This window comes from Drosophila miranda, chromosome 4, assembly GCF_003369915.1.
Source record: "Drosophila miranda strain MSH22 chromosome 4, D.miranda_PacBio2.1, whole genome shotgun sequence".
Classification (NCBI taxonomy): Eukaryota; Metazoa; Arthropoda; class Insecta; order Diptera; family Drosophilidae; genus Drosophila; species Drosophila miranda.
The window spans coordinates 24608341-24634766 of record NC_046677.1 but is presented as its reverse complement, the minus strand read 5'-3'; the positions used below and the strand labels follow the sequence as shown (position 1 = coordinate 24634766).

The 26426-nt window shown below is 44.3% G+C and overlaps 1 protein-coding gene across 13 annotated transcripts; it reads left to right on the top strand.

Annotated features, from left to right (window-relative positions):
- The first annotated feature begins 378 nt into the window (after positions 1-378).
- On the top strand, positions 379-24612 carry LOC108163426 (platelet-derived growth factor receptor alpha). Of its 13 annotated transcripts, none has more exons than XM_033393115.1 (18): positions 379-681; positions 14087-14324; positions 15528-16048; positions 16544-16718; positions 17440-17610; positions 18090-18461; positions 18525-19000; positions 19103-19129; positions 19196-19505; positions 19566-20015; positions 20076-20555; positions 20620-20779; positions 21090-21322; positions 21383-21652; positions 23044-23293; positions 23354-23426; positions 23489-23639; positions 23913-24612. In XM_033393115.1, the coding sequence occupies exons 2-18, from the start codon at positions 14252-14254 to the stop codon at positions 24347-24349; spliced, it is 4629 nt and encodes a 1542-aa protein (XP_033249006.1). In that variant the 5' UTR covers positions 379-681; positions 14087-14251; the 3' UTR covers positions 24350-24612. The 13 variants fall into 13 exon arrangements, with proteins under 13 accessions (XP_033249006.1, XP_033248999.1, XP_033249004.1 ...); XM_033393108.1 differs by having other exon boundaries at positions 380-681; positions 16544-16700; positions 23742-24612; XM_033393113.1 differs by having other exon boundaries at positions 380-681; positions 21198-21322; positions 23742-24612.
- The last annotated feature ends 1814 nt before the right edge of the window (positions 24613-26426 follow it).

The following is a 26426-nucleotide window of genomic DNA, read 5'->3' as shown; positions in this document are numbered from 1 at the left end:
ATTTTGTCAATTTCATCAATCCATTAAATTTCATGTTCAACATTATATAGAAATCCAATAGAAGCAAGTATTTAAATTAAACCAGTAAAGTTGGAAATAGTTTTATTAATTGTATAAAATTATATGGACATGGCTAAATGTTCTATATAGCTGGGAATATTCGACGGAATATCAAAAACGAGGAATATGTATAGTAGAACATCAAATCGTCAGTATATATACGGTATATTTTGAAAATGAGGCGGTATGTTTCGGTATATTTCTGAGGTCACACTGACACACGGTCACACTGCTATCGATAAGCCCGCTCACTTTTTCTGGCCGCCGACAAAAAACAACGGAACAAACCGAAAAGTCCGTTGGTAAAAGAATACAATTTGAAAATATAATTTATTTAAAAATTAGTGAAATACTAAAATAAACTATCAATATTCGATATAATTCATATATAATTCTGAAAGAAACGAGTCGCGCTTTCAACTTCGAACGGGGTGCGCGCTCTAAACTTGCAAAGCAATACGTATACGTTTACGTACGGTATTTATATGGTGATCTGATCTGAAGCAGAAACAGACTGTTCAAATTTTGTCGACGACGCAGTTTATTTAATAATTATTTGTTATTGAAACTCTTCCCCCACGCAAGAAGGTTGGAAGACTTCATTTAACACAAATTGAAAACGTAAGCCGTAATACGAGTATAAGTCAAAAATGTGGTGCCCTAGAGGTTGGTTGTTGGCGGGCGAGGAAAACAAGTGATGCATCAAAAGGTGCTAAATAAATGAGCTGCCTTAAAAAACACAAAAACAAATATAGTTAGATATCTTTGGATTCTTACGTGCGAGTGCGACAGCGAGTGAGAGCGATGGAGTGAACAGAACACCTATACAAAAGCAAAGACAATAAAATATCAATGTGTCTACAGGTGTGTGGGGTGACAAAGCCCCCAAGAGAGAGGGAGAGCAGAGCAAATGTTCTATGATATTGAAATCTGAAATTCGAGAATGCTGTTCAATCGCAAAATAGTATCTGTGTATTTGTGTATCTCTGTGTGAGCCTGTTTTTTGTGGTTGCGTTGTGTTGCACAATGCAATGACAACGATGGAACCATCCAAAATTTGATTTCAATCGGTTTGTAGTGTGTGGTTGCGTGTTCATTATCAGTGACCTTTTTGGGGGTATGCGTGTGTATTATCAAAACCCTGTATTCCATTGAAAAGTATTAGAGTTGTTGTGTGTGTGTGTGTGTGTTCATTGGTGCGTGAATACGTCAACGGCATTCCGTTTCTGTCGAGAGAGCAAACACGGTCACCCCAACCCCATCACCAGCCCCAAAGCCCCCCAGGTATCCAAGCTCTGCTCTGCCACGGCTCTTCGATTATGATTCATCGCTGGCCGTGATTACCGGTGAATACTCGTTGTTGTTGCGGTTAACTGTAGACTTCGTAAGATTGTGAATATGTGAATGTAAATATCTTCCACAATTTATTACTCTATGTATTAATCATCGGCCGGATATTTGGACAACTTCTAGCATCTTCCGCAACTCTCAAATGGTGGCTTCCTGTTGGCGGTTTTGCAACAACCGAAAAAGTTCACATTTCTTTTGTTTTCTTCAGGCCAACCACTTGTTTTACCCTTTACGGAGGGTATGATGGTTTCTTAGTAGATTTTGGACCTAAGATTAGCAGTCGATAAAGCCATTAACATTCGTTCCTATGCCAATCAGTTACTAAATATGCAATCCATCAGGTTGAAACCATTCTTTTTCCCTTAATGTCAGAATAATATATTAAAAAACTTCCAACCAAAGTTGTTTCGAAACCGTAGCTTCTACAAAAACAATAGATCTCCCAAGAGTATCAAATACTTCGTCCATCAAAGGCCAGCCATCCCCTTCTTTCTTGATTCGGATGAAACAACTTTCTTAAACTGGTTCTTCAGTTTCTTGACCAACAAAATGTTGATATAAACAACGAAACAAAACGAAAGAAAACGAATGCGGACTGAAAGAATCGAGCAAAATTAATTTCCATTACAAAACGTGACTCAGGGATTGCCTCCTACATCTCCATCTCTTCCACCATTTGTATGAGTATCTCTCTACAAAAGTTCTGATCTGATCGAATCAAAGGCACATAACTCTTTTGCCTCCAATTTGGGTCACTGCAATTGCTGGTCTGGACCCAATTTGTTTATTGAATGCAGCAGACCTCCAACAGCCAACGGCCCAACCCCGATCGCCAGGCACTCGCGATCGGTTGCTCTATTTATCGTAACGTATGGGTTGGACTTCCAACGGCTGCCAGGCTGCTAATTGTAGCTGCTCCGTTCCGTCAATCACTGCTGGAAAACGGAAAATGTGAGTGGAAAATTGAGAATGGCAGGAGTCATATCAAGTCATAAAGCTGCCTCTCTAATGGGGGGCACGGGCACGGGGACCAGGAAATGCATGCCTGGCCAATGGACTGCATAAACATTTACTGGGAATTCCCAGCCCCGCCTCCCCGCCAACATGCATTCGCTATGCAAAAAAACATTCCATAGCCGCACAACTGTTGTGTTGTGATAACCCAAGGAAAATCAATAGGAAAAGCCAGCGATTCTTGGAAATGGTTGTGCCTTCCCCTTCCCGTTGGCCAACTCTTTTTCACACCTTTCCCATTTTGCACAACATGGCACATTAATCAGGCACGGTTTATGGCTCGACCATCCATGGATACGAGCTCTTGCAAGTTGCAACATGGTCATGCCACACTGGGACCGGGACCGGGGACCGGGGACGCCGTCTCGACTACGTGTCAAATTTAAGCCAGAGCTGAGAAAGAGGAGGAGCGAGCTCTATTACGAATAAATTACCTTGTCTACTGGGATGGCTAAAACGACTTTAGATAGGGGCTTCGCACGAGATCCAGCTTATGCCCTGGATGAGCTCTTCCTGCCCCTGGAGGAGCTCTTCCTGCCCCTGGATAAGCTCTTCCTGGTGTAGTATAAAGTGGATAAATGCTTGGCCATAAATTGGACATCCACAAGATATCATCTACACGGGAGAAAAGCTACAACAAGAGCTTCAAATCATAAGGAAAATATCTCATATGGTATATCATAATTTTTTTTATGTTTTGTTAAAAGTTTCATTTCATAGATATGGAATATGCGTATTTGAATTTCTAATGGATATACATATGATATATGTTTTATTGCCCCCCCAGGAAGCATTTCTTTGCCTATAAAGAATATAAATATATTCTTAAGTATTTGTGTTCCTATAAAAACTTATATGAAGGCGTAGATGTGCCAATGAGCCAAGTCTGAATTTTACGGGCAGTTCCACCTCCCGCTCAACAGACCGAGAGGTCTCGACAGAAACTCTGAACAGAACCTTTATATTTCTGCATGCAATATATAAATCAGATCTATTGACAAAAGATACAATTCTATGATGGAAGTCGTTCCTTTTTTTTAAGAAAATTCAACCATACCAACATGATATAGTATTTATTGTGTACCTTCGATGGAAACGGAGGATCTCCATTTTCCATTTGGACATTTTTCGCAGTGCACATAATTGAATTAAGCAATTACCTTTAGCCATACATAATTCAGATCTACCTCAACGAAAGTCTTCAACACTCTGGCTTTAAGTTCTAAACGTTCCATTTGCCATTGTGTTTGTTTGTTGTTGCGGTCGGCGACCGAACATTCTATGAATGGACACGAGTGTGGAGTGGAGTGGAGTGGGGAGTGGAGTGGGGTCTCTATATCCGCTGGTGCTGTCTGCTGCTGTCATTGCCGTTCCATGTCCCCCTCCGAACCAACATAAATAATAAATGGACAACGACAACAAAATATTTTTGGCCAGGCCAGTGGGGCGTAAGCGCTTAACCATTCGCCGGGCCATAAATCTTAACAAAAGGCAGCAGAACAGCCGACGAGGCACTCCAGCTTTCACCTGGTGCCAGCGAGGACAGAGAACCCTAGAAGAGGAGCCTCATTTGCAGCAATCTATTTATTATGGTGTTTTTGTTTGCTTCCTAGTTGGCAAAGCCGGTTAACCGGATTTGTAGAAAGTTTGCTGGCGTCATAAGTTCTTTCAAGTGCAATAAAGAACGAGTGCAGTCTTGAGAGAAATGAAAAAATTTAATCTCACTTCCGTTGGGAATTAAACAAGGGCAGGGGCAGCCTCTGCATCGATTCAACCAATTCCGCGAGAAATGCAGTAAAGTAAACATTAAAATTGAGTAATATTTATTTGCCCATCCATTGAGTGCACTGCAATTTCAGGTCAAGGCAAGCCTTCGATCCGAGAATTGAGTTATTTATTTATGTATTTGTTTTTATTAATCGTGCGAATACCCCAAAACAAACAAATTAAACACTTTTCGGCTATTAAATCTATATAACATTTTCCCATTTGTTTCGATACGTTTGCGTTGTGTTTGCGTTTGCTTTTAGTGGCAGCTGCCGCAACTACTTGTTGTCGTCTAGTGGGCAGGGTGCCAACAATTCAATTTCCCTGCAACAAAGGCGTCTCTTATTCATGGGATTTGCCTGCAAAGCGAGACAAATACTACACACGGATAACAAGCCAAAGAAATCATCTATCATAAAAAAGATATGTGTATATTTTAATGAACATAAAAACAAATAAATACGAGTATGTATAGTTTTAAGTGGACAAAAGGGGGTGGTTAAAGATCTAGAAGGAGGGGATTATAGATTTATTTGTCGGAAATATATAGGGTTGTGTACATACAATAGTTCTACCAATCATAAGAGAAAGGACTTAACATCTACTGGCATATTCCCTTTCTAAACAGAGGTAGTAGATTTCTTAGGATATTATTTACCGACCCTGACCCATTCTCGGAGCATTGGCAGCAATAGAAGCCAGGATGTGTGATGTATTGCTCCACTCTTTGCCCTTACCATAGCACTACTTTCTGTAGATACAAGATTGGCCTGCTATACATCAGCTTTAAAACAAAGAATGAAGATACAGAACATGCTAATCCAGAAATGATTTACATTTCCTTCTCTGTGCCCTAAAACACTGCAGTTGGATAATATTTCTCATGCCTAGTGGCCAAATCTAGTTCGTACAAGGTTTCGCTTACACTTTGGGGGTTTCTTAGAGGCTGCTGACTTGCACAATCTCCGACACTGCCATAAAACTACAAAAAGTTTCCCAAATGACTCATCCAAAAGATACATTACCTCTGACGCTATTGCTGCTGCTGCTGCTGGAGGCATTTACTCTCTTAATTTCACTTTTATTTCCCCCGAAATTGGCGACTTTCTTTGCGGGTTATGTAAATGCAAACGCTGCCAAAAAAAACACATTTTAATTATAATTTCTACCGCTTCTAGTTTGGATTTCTTTTCCGTGGAAGGTTCATATCTGTTTCCCGGCAAAATGGGACGTAAGCCCCTGTAAAGATAAGAAATTGCAAAACACATGGTTAAACAGGCTGATAAGGTAGGTGTCTGTGCCCGCCTGCTGCCAGTAGTATCTTTTAGATACAGATGCCCGCATTTGAACAACATCTTGCATACGATTATATGGTGGGTCTTTATCTTTCAACGTCTTGTGCGCTCTCTCTCTCTCTCTGTGGCAGCCACACAGCCTCCTCCCCGCTGCGTTTTTGTTGCCAATTTATCAACGAGGCAAAAGTTTATTTGTCTTTTAGCTGTTGCTTGTGCATCTGTCTTTCAGATTAGAGCTGACTCTGTCTGCTGTTTGCTGTCTCTTGCCTCATGCTTCATGCCTCATGCCTCATGGCCCGGGCTAACATTTCAAAAATGCATTAGACCCGTATTCCAGCTGGGATTGGGGCATGGCATGGAACATGGTACCGCCAACATGGGCGTGGGCGTGGCTGGCGTGGGCGATGGCCTGGCCGGGTCGACAGTAAAAAGAATCAACACATAAATTGCACAACTTGCTGTGCCACGAGTAGGAGGTGTCCGCAGCGGGAGCTGCACTTGCCCCAAAAACAGAAAAAAATGTCAATTTATCCCTCAGGACAGAGGGACAGGGGGACAGAGGGAATAGTGGAGCTAGGCGGCGGGAACTAGGGGAAGTGGCTATTCCACGGAACATTTATCAATTAATTAGAGCTCGACAGAGCGACATAAAACAAGATGTTGGTGAAATGTACCCGCTGATACGAGTACGAGTATCCCTTGCCGCCCCCTCCCTCGAACCATCGAGTGCCTGACCCCGAAATGTCTGCTTAATTAATTAAGCCCCCAGATCTGTTGGAGCAACTATAAATTTCAGTGGCAATAGATAATGCGAGTACATAATGAATTGTCCAATGGACGATGTCATCGAAAAGTTATGGTCTTCAATGAAAGTGCCTGGAAAGCATCTAATAAAAGACTGTAGGCAAAGAAATCATCATTATATGTTTATAACACACTTCAATAAAATGCCCTAGCACTCGTATGTTGACTGTAAAAAACGTGACAGAAGTTAGATCTATTTCTTTTCGATTTGTACATTAAACTTTAAAGAAAGTGAGCCCAAGATTTGGTTGCTCTTTCGATTGCTAAGAAGTGTATAAATTCACGAGTATAACTTAGAGATTAGTTTTGATACAAACAGATGGTCAGAAGAAAACGAGGGGCCGCGTCCCAACTCTTATACCCGATAGGCAGTCATTAAACGACTCGGCGATTTATGCTTATCAAGAATATTCGTACTTCGTGGGTTCGGAAACGCTTCCACTTCCACCACAGAACTAATCGGTTAACTCTTCGAGTACCGGATATAATAGCTTGATTAGATCTTGATTTAATCGGTTGGCCATACCACTTAATGGCTTTTGTAAAAGAGGAATAATGCCAGTGCCACCGATTGCCAAACCAACGCAGCTCCTATCGATTCCTACACAAAGACAGTTGCAGCTATACTTTGAAATCAGTAGTTTCCATGGAGAAAAAGGAGTCCATGGTGTTCTTCTATAAACAGATTGATAGAATATTCGTTTCACTCTGATCAGAATTGAAATCCCTTCTGTAATCGTTCTATAACATCAACTGACAATTGAGAAAAACAAACACCTTGTCGAAGCGATGAAATATTATAAAAGATCGATTTTATATTGATAGCAAGCCTACAAGCATTCCATAAATTAAAAAAAACAGAACGGACCCGCAGCGAAATATCAAGAAAACAAATTGAATTGAAGGTGTGAGGAAAATATATGATAGATGCCACACCTCTCATTATTCCTGAACACGGAATCAAAGAAATAAATTTCAAGTAAACGAAATGTTTTTCCGAATTCTCTTTGGCCAGAAGTAATTATAATATTTTCATACTTTATGGTGTTTTCTTCCCTGAAAATTCCAAGGAAATGCTAATAAGTATTTCCACCGAAACTTCATTAGGTTGCCGCCTACTTATGACAATTTTGCGGGCCATCTGCTGCTCGTGCAAGGAAGGGCCTGCAAATGCCACTTGGTTAATGGAATTAGCTGGCTTTTAGCATGCCCCTGGCTTGATGAAACATTACCATGTCACCTACTCCTCCATCATGAGGTGACACGCAAGTCCAAAAAGTACTCGCGTCATGGCCCAAAACGATGATTAGATGTTTGATTAGGCCCAGAGAAAAATAGAGAAAAAGGAGAGAGAGAGAGTTGGCCAACATTCGAGTGGGTCTTGGCAGCCCACACGCAATTTTCGGTGGTCTTTCCCTCATGGATTGGCGCCTCCACGGGGATTTAAGCTAAAGATTTCGATACTGTTGTTTGCCGATTGCCGTTTTTTATGATTTATGTGAATTGTCAAGCACTGAAGGCAGCAGCAAATCTTAGCTTGCCCCAAATTGCAGCAAAAATATATTTCCATTTGCCGTTCGTGGCGCTATTTGAATTTGTAATGAACCGATTGCTGCTGCTGCACCCCTTGGAGCAGCCCCGCTCCTCCGCCCCAGCCAGCCTCCTGCTGATCACTCCAGGCATTGCAGAGATGCATAAAAATATTTCCAGATATTATTTCGGTTTGTTTTCGGTCTGGTTTCTGCTCATTACTTGGCCAAGAGCAAGCCGCATGTTTTTCGCCAATTGCTGGCCAAAAGAGCACTGCCAGGCGGGTATTTGCGTAAACTTTCCATCCAATTTGTTGCTGGGGCAAAATTATAATTACAATGCACAAAGAAAATCCAGGAGAGGGAAAGCCCGCTCCGCTGCCTGGAAAATGCCACTTGACTTTTGCACGCACAGCAGCGCCAAAGGTCAACGGGTAAAAATCAAATAAAGGCAAAGTCCCAGCAAAGAGTCGTAAATTCTCTAGGTGGAAAAAACCGAAACCAAAGGTAAAGACACTTTCCCCTGGCTTTCGTGGATACTCGTAATTGCAGAAATAAACTGTGAAATGTGGCTCAATATAAAATTCATTTCGAGGCCAGCAGGAGACTGGAATTAGAATGTACAGCCAGCAGCAGCAGCAGCAGGAAAAGTCGGGGAAATTTTCCCACTGACAAGGCGAGGGTTTGCTGAGGTTCAGGTGAGTAAATGAATGCCAGGCACGTAGCCTGGAAAAGTCGGGGCAACACGTGACAGAAACCACAAAAAAGACCAACAACAGTCACTCGGAGGCGGGGCAACCACAAAACTGAATCTGAATCTGAATCTGTTGCACATGCAGCACAGCCGCACGAAAAATGCACGGAATAGGGCAACTTTTTCCTTTATTGGCCCATAAAAAAGTTGAAAAACATGTTCAAAAGATTCTCGCGTCCAGCGTTAAACTGTCAAAAGTTTCTGGCTCGTAAATAAACGAAAGGAGAGTTTTTCCGGAGAAAATCCAGGCAGCTATAAAGAACTTTGTTTGTCTGGTGATGATGACGACGATGATGGGAGCTGGTACGTGAAATGGAACAGGCTTTATTTATGTGTCTGACAGGAGGTGTTTGTAAACAATGAAAGTATCGATAGATCATTGTTTCAGCTATGGAGCGCACAATGGACTCTGTAAAGAACCTCCTGGGAGATCTATATTATATCCGCAGAAAACCAGGATCGAAAAAACTCCTTCATGAACAATTTCAATCATATCATCGTTGTTTATGTGCAAAAATAATTAGCCGATGACTGAGGCAGTATTCTGGATAGATGCTCCGACAGTGGATCCGTACCATGAGCCTATACAAAAGGATATTCGCCCTAGTCAAGATATAGAATCGCATCCGTCCATGGAAGTCCATGGAAGTCCAATCCATATCCATAGCCACAGTCTCGAACAGATAAAAGGCTTCAAGGATGAAGTGCAGAGACTGCTTCAGTCCGAAATTTATTCTTTCAATCGTAGCTGGAGAATGAGATGCTGACAAGACATCTGGGTTGAGCAGACCGACGACCCCATCGATCGAATGAGTATGTGATATACAACAATCCATTTAATATTCGGTGCCGTAAGTTCTGGCCTGAAATTGGAATAATGCTACGATTTCGAGTATTATTTGGTGGCTTTTTACCTCGGATTCCCATCCTGTGGCCTTTTTGATGGGATCCGTTTGATTCAATCTACCTTGAGTGGATTCAAATGAATATCTATAGATTCATCGTAACGATCCACAGCCCGACCCGCTATCCACAATGCATCCTCAGTCTTTGGTTTCTAACTTTTCCGAAATACCAGCCAGGAAATGGAAAAATCAAAACCCTGGCTGGATGGTCTCTTTTAACCGTCACAAGAGTTCCATCACGTGGAGAAGTCGCAGATCTGTTCTCAGGAGAGTTGCTCAAGAGACGTTGCTCAAGCGGAAGAAAACTGCTGCAACATCTTTGTTTCCTGGCAGGTTTTAGAGAATCAGTAAGTCTGTCTTAATACTGACACCATCAACAATGTATTTATATGAGTAATCCCCACTTCCCTCCAGATCCGTGGACGTGATCTGCTGCTGCACTGCCGTTACTGATCTCTACTCCTTAGATCCCTTGCAAAACCCCGTTCTATAAATAAATTCAGTGTCTCCTTTCATAGCACCTTTCCTTAAGCATCAATATCTTTTGTTTGCAACAGAGAACATCTGTACTTGACCGTTACCCATAGATAGTCCCCCAATGCTAGGGAGCTCTCTACAGCCCGCCTTCAAGCGAACATCCCCCCCCGATAAATGCATTCATTCAACCGATTTGAATGCTACCCATACCATTACACTCTCTTATACGTATAGTACGATTAAATGTCTGTACGATTATATCTCAATTTATTTGCCGCTCGAGTGCGTCGCCGTTTAATTAATACGCAAATATTGTCACTTATGTAAACAGATTCACAGGGGCAGGAATGTCATACGTCATACATGAGTGGAGTAAGTGGGAGGTGGAGGTAGAGGAGGCGGAGGAGAAGGTGGGTTGGACATTGGCGAGTGAGTGAGTGAATGAATGAGTTCAGGCCGCACTCGACCATGGAATGACGTCATTCGCTTATACGATTCCGATGGCCATAAACAATTCAGTGATAAACATATGTTAAATATCGATACATGCCATTGGGGATCTCGACCTAAATAGTACTCTTTCTCTGGCGTCTGGGGTGGCAGATACTTGGAGAAATGCTTCTACATCACTCTCTGAAAGACTTGGATAAATTACCTCGAATATGTTATCGGCTAAACATCTAAGAAAACATCCCAGCGAGTGTGAAAGTGGGAAATTCTTTTGGAGAGGGGCGGCAAAAGTTAAGTGGAATCTTCTTAGAGCTTTCCAGCGCTTAATCAAACATGTGGCCCCTACCGAACCGCTTCGAAAGATAGGTCTAGAAATTCTTGATAATTTGTGGATTGCATAAACAGACAAACGAGTTGACTCAGATATTTTGAGTGCCAATGCGCCGCTGACTAAGTGCAGAAATATGTTCTTGAAGATAGCTCAAAGGTGGGACGACAAGCCCCAGTCCTGGTTCTCATTACGAGTCCCAGGGATAATTGCACGACCCAGTGGACAGAAACAATCAGAAATAATATCTGCGCTGAAAGGCAGGGCCAGCAGCTGGGCCTGCAATTAGGGCCTCCTGTAATTTGCGTCATGCGGGGCACGTGAGAGCGGAGCTGCAGCCACAAAAGCAAACTGTTGCAAGGTTATAAATAGCTACAATCGCTGCAGAAAAAGAAGAAGAAAAAGAAGGGACGGAGCTATGCGAATCGCCCTTGAGAGGGGGCGCTGTGGCACTGTGGGCGTGTCGCCATGACAACAACAACCAACAACATTCGAGCGACAACAGAAACTCGAAGGAAGGCAAGAGTGACGTGCCCAGGTCCCCCCTCTTGGGGTTGGGGTTGGGGTTGGGGGTCTGGTTAGTGCAACATGTTGCCAGACACATTTGATCGGCTGTCGGCTACTGGGCATCGGATTGAGTGGGGCTCTGGGAGCAGGAATATGTGATGTGGAGCTGGTAATGGTAATGGTGATGCCGATGTGGCTGGGCTGCATACTCTATGCTGTCTGGGGGAATATTCGGAATCGGCAGAGCACTAAAAGTGAACATTTCATCGAATGCTTTTATCCAATTGAACTTTGGATGCATGAAACATCTTTGGAATGGGATTTTAAAAGATTAGAATCCATGATAGTCCAAAGGGAACTGCCTGCTATGATGTCTGGGGGAATTGATGAAGGAAAACATTTCCTTGAAAGCCTTTTTGCACATGACTTTCAAACAGGCCAAAGCTCTTAGGGTTTCGACTATAATTGCACAGAATTTAATACCCACCTGACTGGGGCGATGTAATACGAATCTCTTGAAATATAAACTACAAAGAAGAGGGCGCTCTTGTGGCAACTCAAATTGAAGAGAGCCTGAAGCCACTGAAGCCCCGATAAAATCGTGTACCAAAGAAATATGTGGCCGTTACTCATCTTACTATTTACTCGAATTTCTTTGGCAGAGCCCTGTATTTATTCCTTTAAAAATCTCATTTAAGCACACATCTAGTACCTAGGATAAACATAATTATTATTGGAAACTTATAGCAACTTGAGAACTTAAAGTTCTTTTCAAGAGACTCTCATCCAGTGGCACTCAAGGTATTAGTTCTGGAAAATATATATTTCTAACGTATGTATTTTTTAAAGCCCCCAAAGACTGCTTTGAAAGTGTATACCATCTACGACTTAGCACACAGGGGGAGTTTCTCCCCAGCCAACAGATGGTTTTGTGCCTTTTCATCGTGTGGTTAAGGCAGCTCTCCTCAGGTGATTAGTGGCTCCAACCTACCTCCCAGACATGTCAATATTTGCCAGCTGATTGGCTTCGAGAGCGTCAATGCCTAAGCCCCAATGCCCAAGGATTAGACAGGGCGGGGTGGGGGACAGGTGAAACCAAAGTAATTTCAATTAACCGATAAACGCCTCAACGACCAGCAAAAGAGACGTCGCAGCGTTGTGCCTGGTATCTGTGTTTATGCTGCACTGACCCGTCAGTCCGCCAGATCCCTGCCAGTGGCTATGACTGACAAAGATAAATGTTTTTATTTGCTGGCCAAATGGCAATTAGCCACAATACCCGTATGTTTTGGGCCCTGTCAGTGGGTGCTGCTAGGCTTGAATGTCATCAAGATGGAAGGTGGGGTCCGCACTTTGAGGTGCGCCCTGAAATTAAATTCCTGTTTATTGATGTCAAAAGTCCAGATGGGGACAACACTTGTTGTCTCGCTGCGCTGCGCCACACTGCGCTCTGGCAGGAGGAGGATTATATTTTTACGACATGGCCACAGGAAGCCGCCCATCAGCCGAGACCAAAGAGCAGAGAGCAGAGACACAGGCGACACCAGTCCAGTTCAGTCCAGTCCAGCCATGGGGCATGCTCTAATTGCGGGCAAACGATGGCAGCGATGGCGACGGTTAGTCAACTTGTTTAATTGTGCATGTCTCGCTGTCATTTAGTGGCTCCGAGTAGCTCAGCTGTCCAGCCCCCCCGACCACCCACCATGTGTGACTCTTTTGACACTGAGTTATGGCCACGTGGGTCGAGTGGGTCGAGTGGGTCGCGGGGGTGGCCGGACCTGTTGCCAGCAGAGCCGCTGCTCTCTCTCTTATAGGTGTGGCTGTTGGCCTCCTCCTCCCTCTTAGTGCTGCTTGGCAACTCCGGATGCTCGTCTCTTTTCCGATGCGGAAGTGACACAGAAATATTGTATTTCGAGTGGAAGATCTCCCAGCCATTTCCCAACGCCACACTCCGCGTATGCGTAATGTCCGAGGCGAGCCACCAGAAGCACCAGAGCTCTTCTCTTCGCTTCTCCAGATCTCTGTTTTTGTTTATGCGTACAAGTATGTATTTTTTGTTGTTGATAGCCACCACCAGCACGATTTTGTTAGCTGGCGATGCTTCTGCTTGGGAGATTACGAGTACTCCGAGCGAGCTCCCTCGCGCGCAACCGGGTTCAGCTTCAGTTCCAGAATTGTTTTGTTCTTCACTGCGCTCTGCGCTCTGCACTCTCGGTTTTGGTTTTCTGTTTTCCTGTATTTGATGGTTTTTTATCAAGCATTTCTCACTGTAACGGACATCTGACTGAATGAAAAGGCATAAACAACCACTGAACGGAGGGGCATGGGGCGTCTTATCGAGTGGCGTCTCCGTTCGATGCTTGGACCGACCGTCCAGCGCCAAGTTTCAGTCGGTTCTGGTTGATTATGCAGTTGGTGTGTGCCCAAAAGGCGCATAAAATTAACAAAGAAAAAAATATGTCAAATAAAGAAATATATAAACAAAAAAGAAAAATGAAATAAAGAAGCCACAAAAGTGTAAAGAAAGTGTTATAAAGATCTACGACTGTTTGAACAAAGAGTAACTAAATGGAACAAATAAATATTAAGTACATAATAAATTAAGTATAAAACTCTTGGTGCAATGATTGTTTAAATAAAAAGTGAAAAACAAAATAAATGATTTTAAAAACTCTTCTCAGCCGCAAATGAGAATATCACCCCTTGGGATCCCAAAGAAACTATCAAAATTATAGTCAATGCGGCAGTATATCGGGCAAAGAGCCACTATACACATTTTATAGCATATATTGTTCGTTATTTTATAATTTCTAACAAAATGATGTTCCCCGTTCGATTTCTTGCAGTGCCTCCGCTAAGTGAGCAAAGTGACCAGTTCCAGTCGTGACCATGGCATTACTGGGGCAAATGTGTTAACGCCTTTCGTATATATACTAAATATAGTAGTGTCTAATTAGCGGAATATTTAAACAAAAGCCAAATAACAAACAAATTAAGCGAAAAGTGAAAATATGCGCCTGGCCCACAGTGTAGTGGCCTCCTGCTGGCTGCCGTTACTCATCTGGATGTCGAGGAGCGATGCATGTAAGTACGAGGCTTATCCACCATTCAAGAAAATCCATATTGTTGGGCATTCCCAGATTATCGCGGAGAATTTCACCGGAATTGATAAGAGTGAAGAAACAATGAAAAGCAGTGGACGCTAACGCTTTCAATTTGCACAATTAAAAGCCAACACATCCATGTGGAATTACTTATGCACACATCAACAAGTGCTATATGCACAAGTGTCGGCACACGATCGCTTCCTGTCAAATGGCCAGACATTCCGTATAATTTATGGTGCCTGCGCCGCATCTCCCTCTCCCATCTCCAATCTCTCCGGCAGACAGAAGCCCCCAGCCTCCAGCTGAAATACTAGACTCAATTGCGAACCTTGAACCCGCGGCTGATAAAGAACCAAATTTCGTTTCTACGACACTCGTAAAAGTGTCACATAAACGCCAGCTATATATTAGATATTATTATATGATCATATGATCTTCATACTCAGCCACCGCCCCCGCCCCTTCCCCCATGTATGTTTTTTCCAATTGACTTCGTCTTGAGCGGAGAACGTACATAATTCCAGTATCAGAAACAGAAACAGAAACAGAAACAAAAGGAAAGGAGGGGCCAGGCAAGGCAGGGCAAGGCACAATTGTTATCGCCAGTAAACAAATAATTGATTCTGGAGCAAAAAAACAAAAAAATGAACATGAAAAAGAAATAAAGCAGTAGCAGGCAGCTATAGAGGATGCTGGGGTGTAGTCCGAGGGGAACTACTATTAAAGTGAGAATCGGTTCAATCAAACGGTTTTTCTATATTTTTGTATCTAAAGCAATTTATCCATCATTATTTGATACGCTTAAAGATCATGTTATGCCACATAAAAGTACGTGTATTGTTAATACCCATAAAAAACCGAAAGATGATCTTTCAAAAGTGTTGTGTGTGGAAACCGAACCCCCTTCTACGCCCCTGCCGCTGCCCACTGCATACAGATGCAACTCAAGAGCGTCGGCGTTCAATCGCAAATCACTTAAGTTCATTACAATAGCGCCACTGGGCAGAGGAAGGGCACAACGAAGAGGAAAAGGGGGAGAGACTGGAAGATTGTACTCGGCAAAACATAAAGAAACAACTTAAGTAACATTTTAAAAAAATTGTTATGATGCTTTTAAGGGATTAAGAGAGATCCATGCAGATAGTTCAATGTATTTTATTTGACTGTTTTTTTTTTCCAGTGCCTCGCCCCCAATTCGAGCAGGAGGATAACGAGGTGTCCACCAATTGTGGCGGTGATAATGGAGCACCCCTGATAACGCCCTGCAAGGAGTCCATCAAGCTGGAATACAGAACAAACTACACGCTGCGTTGCGAGGCCAGCGAGCCGATCATTTGGTGGGCAAGTCACGAAAGTTCGCTGGTCAGTAGCTTCGATAACACGGAGGAGGATCCCCAGCGTCCGTATGGCCTGCAGCTGCACCTGATCGAGGTGACGGCGGACAATGTGGGGGCATACTACTGCATCAAGGAGTCGGCGGCAGGGTCCCTCAATAGCGGTCCGGACGAGAAGCTCGGCGAGATGCTGGGCGAGATGGTGAACAACGATCTGGCCAGCACCATTTACGTGTTTGTGAATGATCCGATAAATCTGCTGGTTCCGACGGCACCCATTGTCCATGCTCGCCAGTACACGGATGTGGTGATACCCTGCAAACCCTCGATGCCCGAAACGGAGGTGCTGCTGACATTCAACTCAGATGTGAGTGGTCCTCTTTTCTGCAGTTCCCAGCACCCAAAAGTAGATCCTTTCCTTGGAGTACAACTGATCTTTCCTTCTAGGGAAAAATAAGTTCGCTACGTCCTGCTCTGGGGATGCATAGCTTCTATCATAATTCGACTTACGATCCCCGATGGGGCTTTACATTGCATATCATTGCGAAGCCACCGCCGAGCATCTTCTGCGACGGTGATATGTTCGACATTCACTACTCAAGTATGTCCCACACAGTCCGTTCTACTCAGTAGTTTTGCCATCAGTACAATGTATATACAATATGTATAATATATCCAAAGTATCGTAAATATTATCGACTATCCTAATTAGTACTCTAAGATAAAAGTCCAGAAGTCCAGCGAAACACATTTGATTATAGATGGGGGGGGAATGTTGCACCCACAGTCCTTGCTTTAGATCTGCTCCATTGTAATATCTAATATCTGATTGACCCTTTTTGAAAATCCCTTCCTTGTGTAGAAATTTTCCAGCCAGACCTCTGGTCGCTATGATCCAAAGCGTGGCTTTACCATCGAAATACGAAGCATCACCGATGGTGGCGACTATTATTGTGAGCCCGAGTATCCAGCCGCAGAGAATGAAGAGGAGTATACGGTCATACCAGTCCGCTTTATCGGTAACGGTCACATTGATAGTGAGTTTTTGCACCCCAAAGTTTTGTGATTTGTGATTTCCGTCTCCTATATAGTACTATATGTCGTAAATATTGCTCTCAACTATTGCCTCTTTCTTTGATTTTTTTGGTTTTGATTTTCGATCATACCTTTTAAAGGGGTTTCGGTTATCGGTGGTTACCTGTGGCTATATGGTTCAAGGACGTCATCCAATATCGAAACAATTCAAAATTAAACGCATTAAATACACAATCACTCTATCAGAATACACTATCATGCCACACACACACAAATCTCTGCATCTAATACCACAGTTCCATTAGTAGGACATTCGGGGAGGATGTTGGCTAGTTTCAAAGACAATACAATTACCAAAATGTTGCATGAGGCACCAAAATGTTCTATGCCCCAAGTCTTTTGTGCGCCTCACCAAAGACTGTGCATTTCGTTTTTGGATTCTGGGGACCGATGGATAGCCCAAAAGAGAATTGAACGAAAACTGAAATGGAAATCGGTTCCTCATGCAATGTCTTGATATTTGCAATAATTTGAATCAACATCAAATCTATGAATGGTGCCCTAGTGGAACCCTGGTAGAGCCATAAACACTGCATCCAAAATGGAATTTACGTGCTAACAAAATGGTCTATCTATCTCTATTCTCTCACTACTATATATCTTTCTCTTTTGGTTATTCCCCACATCCCTACTGTGTGTCATTTAATCTGCTAACTCCTCCAGCATCTGGATTGGATAGTGCCAGTACCTCGAGTGCCACCATCCTGCCGCCTAACATAGAATACGGTGTTGAAGAATACAACGGTGTTACGACTCCGGAGGGTTCCGCAGATAGCGATAATGATAATGATAACGATGATGATTTCCTCACTACTGTAACTAACACAACCAATGGTAATGTGGCTCTAAGCTCTGGTGCTGGGCTTGGTCGAATCAAATCTGAATCGGAAGATCGCTCAAAATTATACCCATTGCGTCGTAAGCGTAGTCCAGTGCGTCTTCTGGCCGCCCCGCTGAGTCCATCGCCCTCACCAAATCTAGGGCGTAAGTGTTGTATGTTTGTTGGATGTCCTAGCTGTTGTCCTTGCACTCTATGTTCTTTCCGCTTCCGAGGAATTTCTGTTGTTGTTGGTTCATGGACTGTATTATTTGTTCAACTAACAGCTAACGTATCGCTATAAGCCATGTACAGACTAAAACCCAGTAACCGCTTGATGTGCTAATCCTATGGATTGTAGTTTGTGTGTCCCTTGTCTGTAACTAACCCCTTCATACGCATGAATACTCGTACCGCTGTAGAAACGCTTGCAATACCCCAAGAACATCCGCAGGTTCTTTGAATAATGTTAACCTCTCTACTATAAACGATATAGAAGCGAATGATCGCTTGAATAAGCCCAGCATCAGCTCTACGCCGGGAAAGCATGTCATTGTGAATGGGACTTTCACATTGGTCTGTGAGCTGTCTGCCCCGCAGGGCGTGAACTATGAAATGAGCTGGAGCACCCCCAACAGCAAAAAGAAGTGGACACTCCACGAGGATGCCTACCATCTAGATCCTCAGGGTCGCATCTCCTACACGAAGCCGCGATTCGACAACACCATGAAGAACAGCACCCATGTGGTGGGCAGTAGCAGGCTGACGGTGACACAGGCCCAGGAGTCCGATGAGGGCACCTACAAGTGCACTGTCACGGATAGCTTTGACCGCCTGCAGTTCACCACCTACAAGATGAAAGTCATGCGTAAGTGTACAATACTCCATTTATACCAGATTAATAACCTTTCAAATACATATACAAAAACAGAACCGAACACGACCTATCTGGATGTGCGAGAACCCGCCGGCCACTACAATGTGAATGAGTTTGCCAATAGAACCATCACGATGACCGCCGAATTTAGTGGATTTCCTCAGCCGATCTTCAAGTGGTATCGGCCCGATGGCAGCGAGTTCTGGGAGACGGGGCACAACTTCAACATTGAATCGACGGAGTCCAGCACCACGCTTCGGCTGCACAATGTCCAGCTGAAGGACAGCGGCACCTATGTCCTTAAGGGCAAGGTGCCCGAAAGCAATGTCACCCGCGTCCTGAAGTACAATGTCAGTGTGATGTCCTCGCCAGAGCTCAGCATGGATGATGTCTATGTCGAGGCGGGAAATGAAGCACATTTGGACTGCCTGGTGCGTTCGTATCCCCCGGCGGTGGTCACCTTTCTTTTCAGGCCCTGTAAGCTGGTGCCGCGATGGCCCACGTGTAACTCACTCAATCAGAACTTTAGTGTAAGTATCAGAGATCTGACTGCGAAGAATCCTTGGTGTTGTTTCAAATATTAATTGCACCATCTGTGTTTTGTCTTGTGTCGTTGTCTTTCATGCAAGTAGTCACCCGATGTCCAAAAGACATTTAAGGTACTAAATTACCGCCACTTAGCATTCAGCACTTAGCCTTTTCAAACCACTTTCTCTTGTCCTCAGTTCAATGTCCAACCACGACCGGGGCTACTCTCTGTGGAACGTATCTATGCCGTGTCCTTTACACCCACAGAGCCGGGCATACTCTCCTGCGCGGCCCAGAACTTGGTGGATGGTGTGCCGCGTATGGCCATCACCAAATCGCATGTGCTGATCGGTAACATTGCGGAGAAGATGACCATATATGGCCTGGATGAGAACCGGAAGATTGCCAAGGGCGATGAGGAGAGTTTCACTTGCGAGGCATTGGCCTATCATTTCGATGGCACTCTCACATGGTATCACAATGGAGAGGAAGTGGAAGCATCGGAGGGTAAGCGGCACTCAACAGACCTTTCTGCAGGATCCCTAATTTCACCTGTTCCTCCCACAGCTCTTCTGATACAGACCAGCCACAGTGACTACTCCTACAAGAGTACTTTGAAGTTCCCGGCAATGGGTGATGGCGATCGGGGCACCTATGAGTGCCGTGCCCATCATATCCATAATCACACGCAGTACGATAGTCGGGAGATCGATGTCTATGTACACGATCCAAAGGCACCCCATTGGGTGCACACCAATCTGAATGCCAACTCAAAGATGGAGAAAAAACTGGGCGAATCTTTGGCCCTGGAGTGCCGCTCCATGGCAGTGCCCCAGGCGAAGGTGCGCTGGTTCAAGGATGGCAAGGAGCTGCGGGAGACGAATCTCACCCACATCATTGAAGACGAGGAGAAGCTGCTGATCACCCACCTATATCCCTATGACGATGGCATCTACAGGTGTCTGGTGGAGAACCGGCTGGGCAGCATTGAGAACTCCATTACCGTGGTCATCGCTGGTCGGTTTCCCTTTCTCCATTCATGGAACTCAAGATCCTCATTCAATGATTCATTCACAGATATGCCTGGCATTAACAAAGCCTGGATTTGGTTTGGAGTAATGCTCTTCCTCATCCTCATAAGCCTTTGCGCCTTTCTGGCGGTGCGCTACCACAAGGAGCGCAAGCGGCATTTGGCTTTGAAGGCCGCCGGTTTGGCAAACTTCGAGGAGGGCGCCGTGGAACATATCAATCCTTCTTTATCGCTGGACGAGCAGGCGGATCTGCTGCCCTACAATCGGAAGTTTGAGTTCCCGCGCGACAGCTTAAAGCTGGGCAAACAACTGGGCGCTGGCGCCTTTGGTGTGGTGCTCAAGGGCGAGGCCAAAGGGATACGTACCGATGAACCCACCTCAACGGTGGCCGTAAAAATGGTCAAGCGCACGGCGGACAATGAGGTGGTGCGTGCCTTGGTCTCCGAGCTGAAGATTATGGTCCACTTGGGACAGCACTTGAATGTGGTTAATCTGCTGGGTGCTGTCACCAAGAATATAGCAAAGCGTGAGTACCCGTAAAGAAAGCCTTAAAGAATCTCCCAATTAAAATATTTATTTCTATTGACCAGGTGAACTTATGGTCATTGTGGAATACTGTCGTTTCGGGAATGTCCAAAACTTTTTGCTCAGGAATCGCAAGTTTTTCATCAATCAGATAAGTCCGGTTAACGATAGGATCGATCCAGCCATCATGGTCCAACGCGTTTCCGAAACCTTTGAGCTCCATCGGTGAGTAATAGTCTATTATTTGGAGCATACCTTTACCAGAATTATGTGGAATTATTAACCCAACACATGTATATGCTTACTAACTGCTGTTCTCTGTTCTCTCTGTTTTGTTCCTAATCTTTCAATTAATCCCATACCAAAAACTAACCAACAAACAATCGTACACCATCCACGATCTAATCAAAAATCTTACCCCACACAAAACACCCTGATTGTGCCTGTTCTTGTGATCCCCAAAACCTGGTTGTGGCATCTCTCACTGCTCTGTGCTCTATGCTCGATATGTGTCTCTGTGTCTGCAAATTAATAGCGATGTAAATGGTGGTGGCTTGAAGTATGCTAATGTCGGTTTCCCCAACCATCCGTATATCAATCACATGAACTCCGTAAACAACAATTATACGCAAAATCATCGCAGAAATTCGGACAATGATCCACGTTCGGGCACACGTGCGGGTAGACCCGGTTCCGCTGGTTACAGCTACGATCGTCAGACGGACACCTGTGCCACAGAAGCCACTGTGATGACAACAGTGCCAGAGGGTAAGACTATGCGGGTTAGACAACCAAAAGAACGATCCTTGAACTCTCGTTTATCCCTAGATGAACATGTGATGTCTAACAACTCGATACAGCCCGCTTGGCGTTCCAATTACAAGACAGATTCTACGGAGGCCATGACCGTGACCACAACTGATCTCGTTAGCTGGGCCTTCCAGGTGGCTCGTGGCATGGACTATCTGTCCTCCAAGAAGGTCCTGCATGGTGATATAGCCGCACGAAACATACTCCTGTGCGAGGACAATGTGGTCAAGATCTGTGACTTTGGTCTAGCGCGTTCCATGTATCGTGGCGAAAACTACAAGAAATCAGGTGGGTAAAGCACCATTCAGATATAGATAACAGTAAGGACTATGAAATACCACTAACAAATAACGTTTTGGACTTTCCTCCGCTGAGTCGGTCCCCAGAATCCAACAACAATATGCACAGTCTTTGTCGAAGCACAGATAAGACTTACCTTTCGGTCCGAAGATTCCAACAAAAAACGAGGGGGAACGTTGTGAGTTGCTGCGGACACCGCAACTCTACAGTTATACCCGATACTTAGTCAGTATGGCTCTCCTCCGGCAGACAGTAAATCAGTCTGAGCGTGACGTCGGGCGCTGCGTAGCCACTGCAAATTGATTTGTTCCTATTGGCTATAAAAATGATCTGATCTGATCTAGATTCAGCAATCTGATAGATATGGTCATTATCTATGATTCTGCGTTTTTAGTTTTCTCGAATGTGCAATATTGTGGATGCAACAGATTTTCGTCCTTTGTATGGGCGGAAAGGGGTGGGGCGAAAGTTTGAGATACACGTTTTATAGTAAGATCTAACAGGAGTGCGGATACCAAATTTGGTTACTCTAGCCTTAATAGTCTCTGAGATTTGTGAATATCCCCAGATTTTCATCCTTTGCGGGGGCGGAAGGGGGTGTGGCGAAATTTTGAAACAAACTCGTCTCGGTCCGATATATTAGGAGTGTGGATACCAAATTTGGTTGCTCTAGCTTTTGTAGTCTCTGAGATCTAGGCGCTAATGTTTTACTCTAAGCAAAGCCGGCTATGCTACGTGTGTGTTAGAGAGAGACAGGGCGAGAAAAAATGAAATTGTTTTCTTGATGCTGGCTATAATAATAATACGATCCAATTCAGATTACGCAGTCTTAAAGATATGGTCATTATTGTATGGTCTCTACAATTCTACGTTTTTGGTTTTCTTATATCTTTAAAATTGTGGATGCCACAGATTTTCGTCCTTTGTGGGGGCGGAAGTGGGCGGGGCGAAGTTTTGAAGTATTTTTGTAGCAGTGACATATCACAGAAGTCTGGATCCAAAACATCGTTGCTCTAGCTCTTATAGTCTTTGAGCACTAGGCGCTAATAGGGACGGACAGACGGACGGACGGACAGACGGACAGACGGACAGACAGACAGACAGACAGGGCTCAATCGACTCGGCTATTGATGCTGATCCAGAATATATATACTTTATGGGGTCGGAAACGATTCCTTCTGGACGTTACACACATCCACTTTTACCACAAATCTAATATACCCCAATACTCATTTTGAGTATCGGGTATAAATATACATTTTTTCGTGACACGCAAAAGTTAATCCCAAGAGAGCAAATGCACAGTAGATCAAATTATTGCACGATTCCCTCGAACTAGCGAATGTTGTCGAGTCTTTAATATAAACATTTATTTTCAGAGAGCGGAAAGCTACCCATCAAGTGGTTAGCGCTGGAATCTCTCAGTGATCATGTATTCAGTACTTATAGTGACGTTTGGTCCTTTGGCATTGTGCTGTGGGAGCTGTTTTCGCTGGCCAAGGTGCCATATCCCGGCATTGATCCCAATCAGGAGCTGTTCAACAAACTCAACGATGGCTATCGCATGGAGAAGCCACCCTATGCCAACCAAGAGATCTATGAGATAATGCTCGAGTGCTGGAGGAAGAAGTAAGCTCAAACGGAAACCCTAAATGAGCATGCAGTTTAAATATTTGTACCTTCTTTCAGTCCGGAGAGCAGACCCTTGTTTGCTGAGCTGGAGAAGCGCTTTGCCACCATGCTGGGCGAGGATGTGACCAATGTAAGCGCTATAAGACCAACCAAATAGAAGAAATCCTAATGCGGAAATCTGTTTATTTGCAGCACTACCTGGACCTGAACAATCCCTACATGCAAACGAACATGGAGTACATGAAGAACCAGTCCACAGACTACCTGGCCCTGATGGGATCCCCCGATGAACTGGCGCCGGCAGCACCGCGTTACGTGAATGGCCATATAGTGCCCGATATACGTGAGTATTGGAGCCTCCACTGGATGTGGTGTGATGACTAACCTCTGTTGCACGATACACATACTCATTTGCGCACTCGATGCCACACACTAACCCGCACAGGAATCGAAGAGCTGCCCGATGACTATCAGGCCATGAGCCCCCCCGATACCAGCACCGCCATCTATTCACCCACGCGCCTCGATGGCGACGATATGGCACCAACGGCCAATTTCACAGAGTTCGCGGACTTCTCACCCCTACAAACAACCGACACCTCTTTCACCTTCCCAGATGCAACGCCGCCCCAACCCCAACGCCTTGTAGGACAGCATTCACCGACGCTTAGCAACAATATGAACAGCAGTGTCCACAAGCCGCTGCGCAAGAAGAACGGCCTGCCCACGGTGGATACCGCCGATCAGGCACCCGAGGAGATACCCATGCTGCATCGCACGTCCACATCGGATACGGAACAGAGTCCGGAACAGGGGCGACGCTTCAACCAGGCGCTAAAGCAGCAATATGTCACGCCCAAGCCATCGCCGCGCCATCATGTGGAAACGAAACTGAATGGCGAGTCCGAGGACTATGTGAATGTGAAGCCGCCGCGTAAAAATCTTGTCAATAAGCCCACGACTACTGGTGGCACCAGCAACACAGAAGCCTTCTCCAATCCCAGCTATCAACCGCTTTCGGGAGTCAATGAGAAGGTGGAGCGACGGTATTAGACGTGTAGATGCCTGGAAGCAGCCAGCTAGCTTAAGTTAGACAACAATACTACTTAGTGGCATTCTGATATAGCTTTAAGACGAAACTCACTCCATGTTATATATATACTTTATTAATGCCATTTCATGTATAATTTTAGTTAATAGTTTTAAGTCGAATTATCGTGTATGTTATATGTCTCCAAATGTGTACCTACGATTACTCAAATAGAATGGGTATAAAATGAACAGATCGATATATCACTGGACCCCACCATCACAGACCCCTTCTGTGTTTTCTTATTTGCTATGAAGTTCGTCTAAATGTTTTATAGATTTTGATGCCGTTCGAAAGTATGGATCCTCGCGATCCTGGGAGACATGGTCCTGCACCGATCTGGCCCTATTTTTCTCAGATATAGCCTTCCGAAGATTCGGATTTGCATATCGTTACAATACTGGTTTTTTTGTAGGCTATATCTGTGCTAAACGACAGCCGATCAGAGCGCGGTATGTCTTTCCGTGATCGGGAGAGTCCTGCCAGTCGACTGCCATCGGAAAAAAGGACATCCATTTTTTCACGATTTTCGCAAAAAATCATGTAACATCATTAAATTTGCCAAAAATCGGCCTCATTTTCGAAGTCGAGACTTTGATGCCGTTCGCCAGTATGGATCCTCGCGATCCTGGGAGACATGGTCCTGCACCGATCTGGCCCTATTCATGTGAGATATAGCCTTCCGAAGATTCGGATTTGCATATCGTTACAATACTGGTTTTTTCTGTGACATCCATTTTTTCACGATATTCGCAAAAAATCATTAAATTTGCCAAAAATCGGACTCATTTTCGAAGTCGAGACTTTGATGCCGTTCGCCAGTATGGATCCTCGCGATCCTGGGAGACATGGTCCTGCACCGATCTGGCCCTATTTTTCTCAGATATAGCCTTCCGAAGATTCGGATTTGCATATCGTTACAACACTGGTTTTTCTGTAAGCTATATCTCGGCTACCCAGCGGCCGATCGGAGCGTGGCATGTCTTTTCGCAATCGGGAAGTTTAGATTTACAATTTCAGCGTAAGGAATAAACCAGTATTTTAATTATTTGCTCAGCCAAAAGACTTAGGCCCTGTATCTCGGCCAAGCTGGGCCGGATCGGAGAGAGACCTCCTCTCCCAGTTAAGCATCAAGTGGACGGAGAAATCAAGCTTATCCTCGCCCGGACGGACAAGCAGCTGCTCGAGATGAAAATGTCGTAGTTTTTGAATCTGAAGCACAAATATTTCACCGACTACAAGTGGAAGGGTAAGTGAATCCAAATTCTTCCTAGTACTATCTTACCTTGCCTTACACGCTGTATACTTTTCAGTTCCCAGGCCCCCAGATCCCCCCAGATCATACAATCGCTGGTCAGAGGACATTTTAAGCGTGAAGGAACCCCCCAGAATCCGTGCCATCCAGGACGCTCGTACGTTCGCCGCTCGGCGGGCAGTTGGTGCTTTCCACCGCTGAATCAGGACTCATACAGGATGCATAGAATATAGAATATATGTATATAGAATAGAATATAGAGTAACAATCCTATCTGTAATTCAGCTTGTGTCAAAAAGTCCTTTTGATTATAATAAACCAAATTATCAAAAATTTTTGCTTCGTTTCTCTATCTGGGAAATCTGGGAAAAAATATCCTTGATCATGGGTAAGGACTTCATTAAGGATATTTTCAGATCACGAATAGGCCCACAAAAAAACGAGAAACGAGAGTTATATTTATAACTGGGGAAAATATCCTTGATCCTTGAGAAGGACTCCATCAAATCAAGGATTTTCTTACGGTCACAGGAAGTCATAGCACGCCCAGATCGGGCTATAAATACCCTAGAAAGCTAAATATGTATAGCTGGGGATGTTGTAACATAGTCCTTGTGCAAGGATCAAGCATATTGTTTTCCGATCACAGGAAGCAATGGCATGCCCAGATTGACCCTGAAATAACTGAGAAAACAAGCTAAATAGGGCTGGAGGAACTATCCTTGATCCCTGATCCTTGATCCGTGATCCAGGAATCCGTGGCACGGCAGGTTCGGCCCACGAAT

What these genes read in the sequence shown, in the direction of transcription:
- LOC108163426 (XM_033393105.1), top strand. Translation starts at nt 14,252, where the DNA reads ATGCGCCTGGCCCACAGTGTAGTGGCCTCCTGCTGGCTGCCGTTACTC. An exon ending in GATGTCGAGGAGCGATGCAT is followed by an intron (nt 14,325 to 15,527) that starts GTAAGTACGAGG and finishes TTTTTTTTCCAG; the next exon opens with TGCCTCGCCCCCAATTCGAG. An exon ending in TGGGCGAGGATGTGACCAAT is followed by an intron (nt 23,427 to 23,488) that starts GTAAGCGCTATA and finishes GTTTATTTGCAG; the next exon opens with CACTACCTGGACCTGAACAA.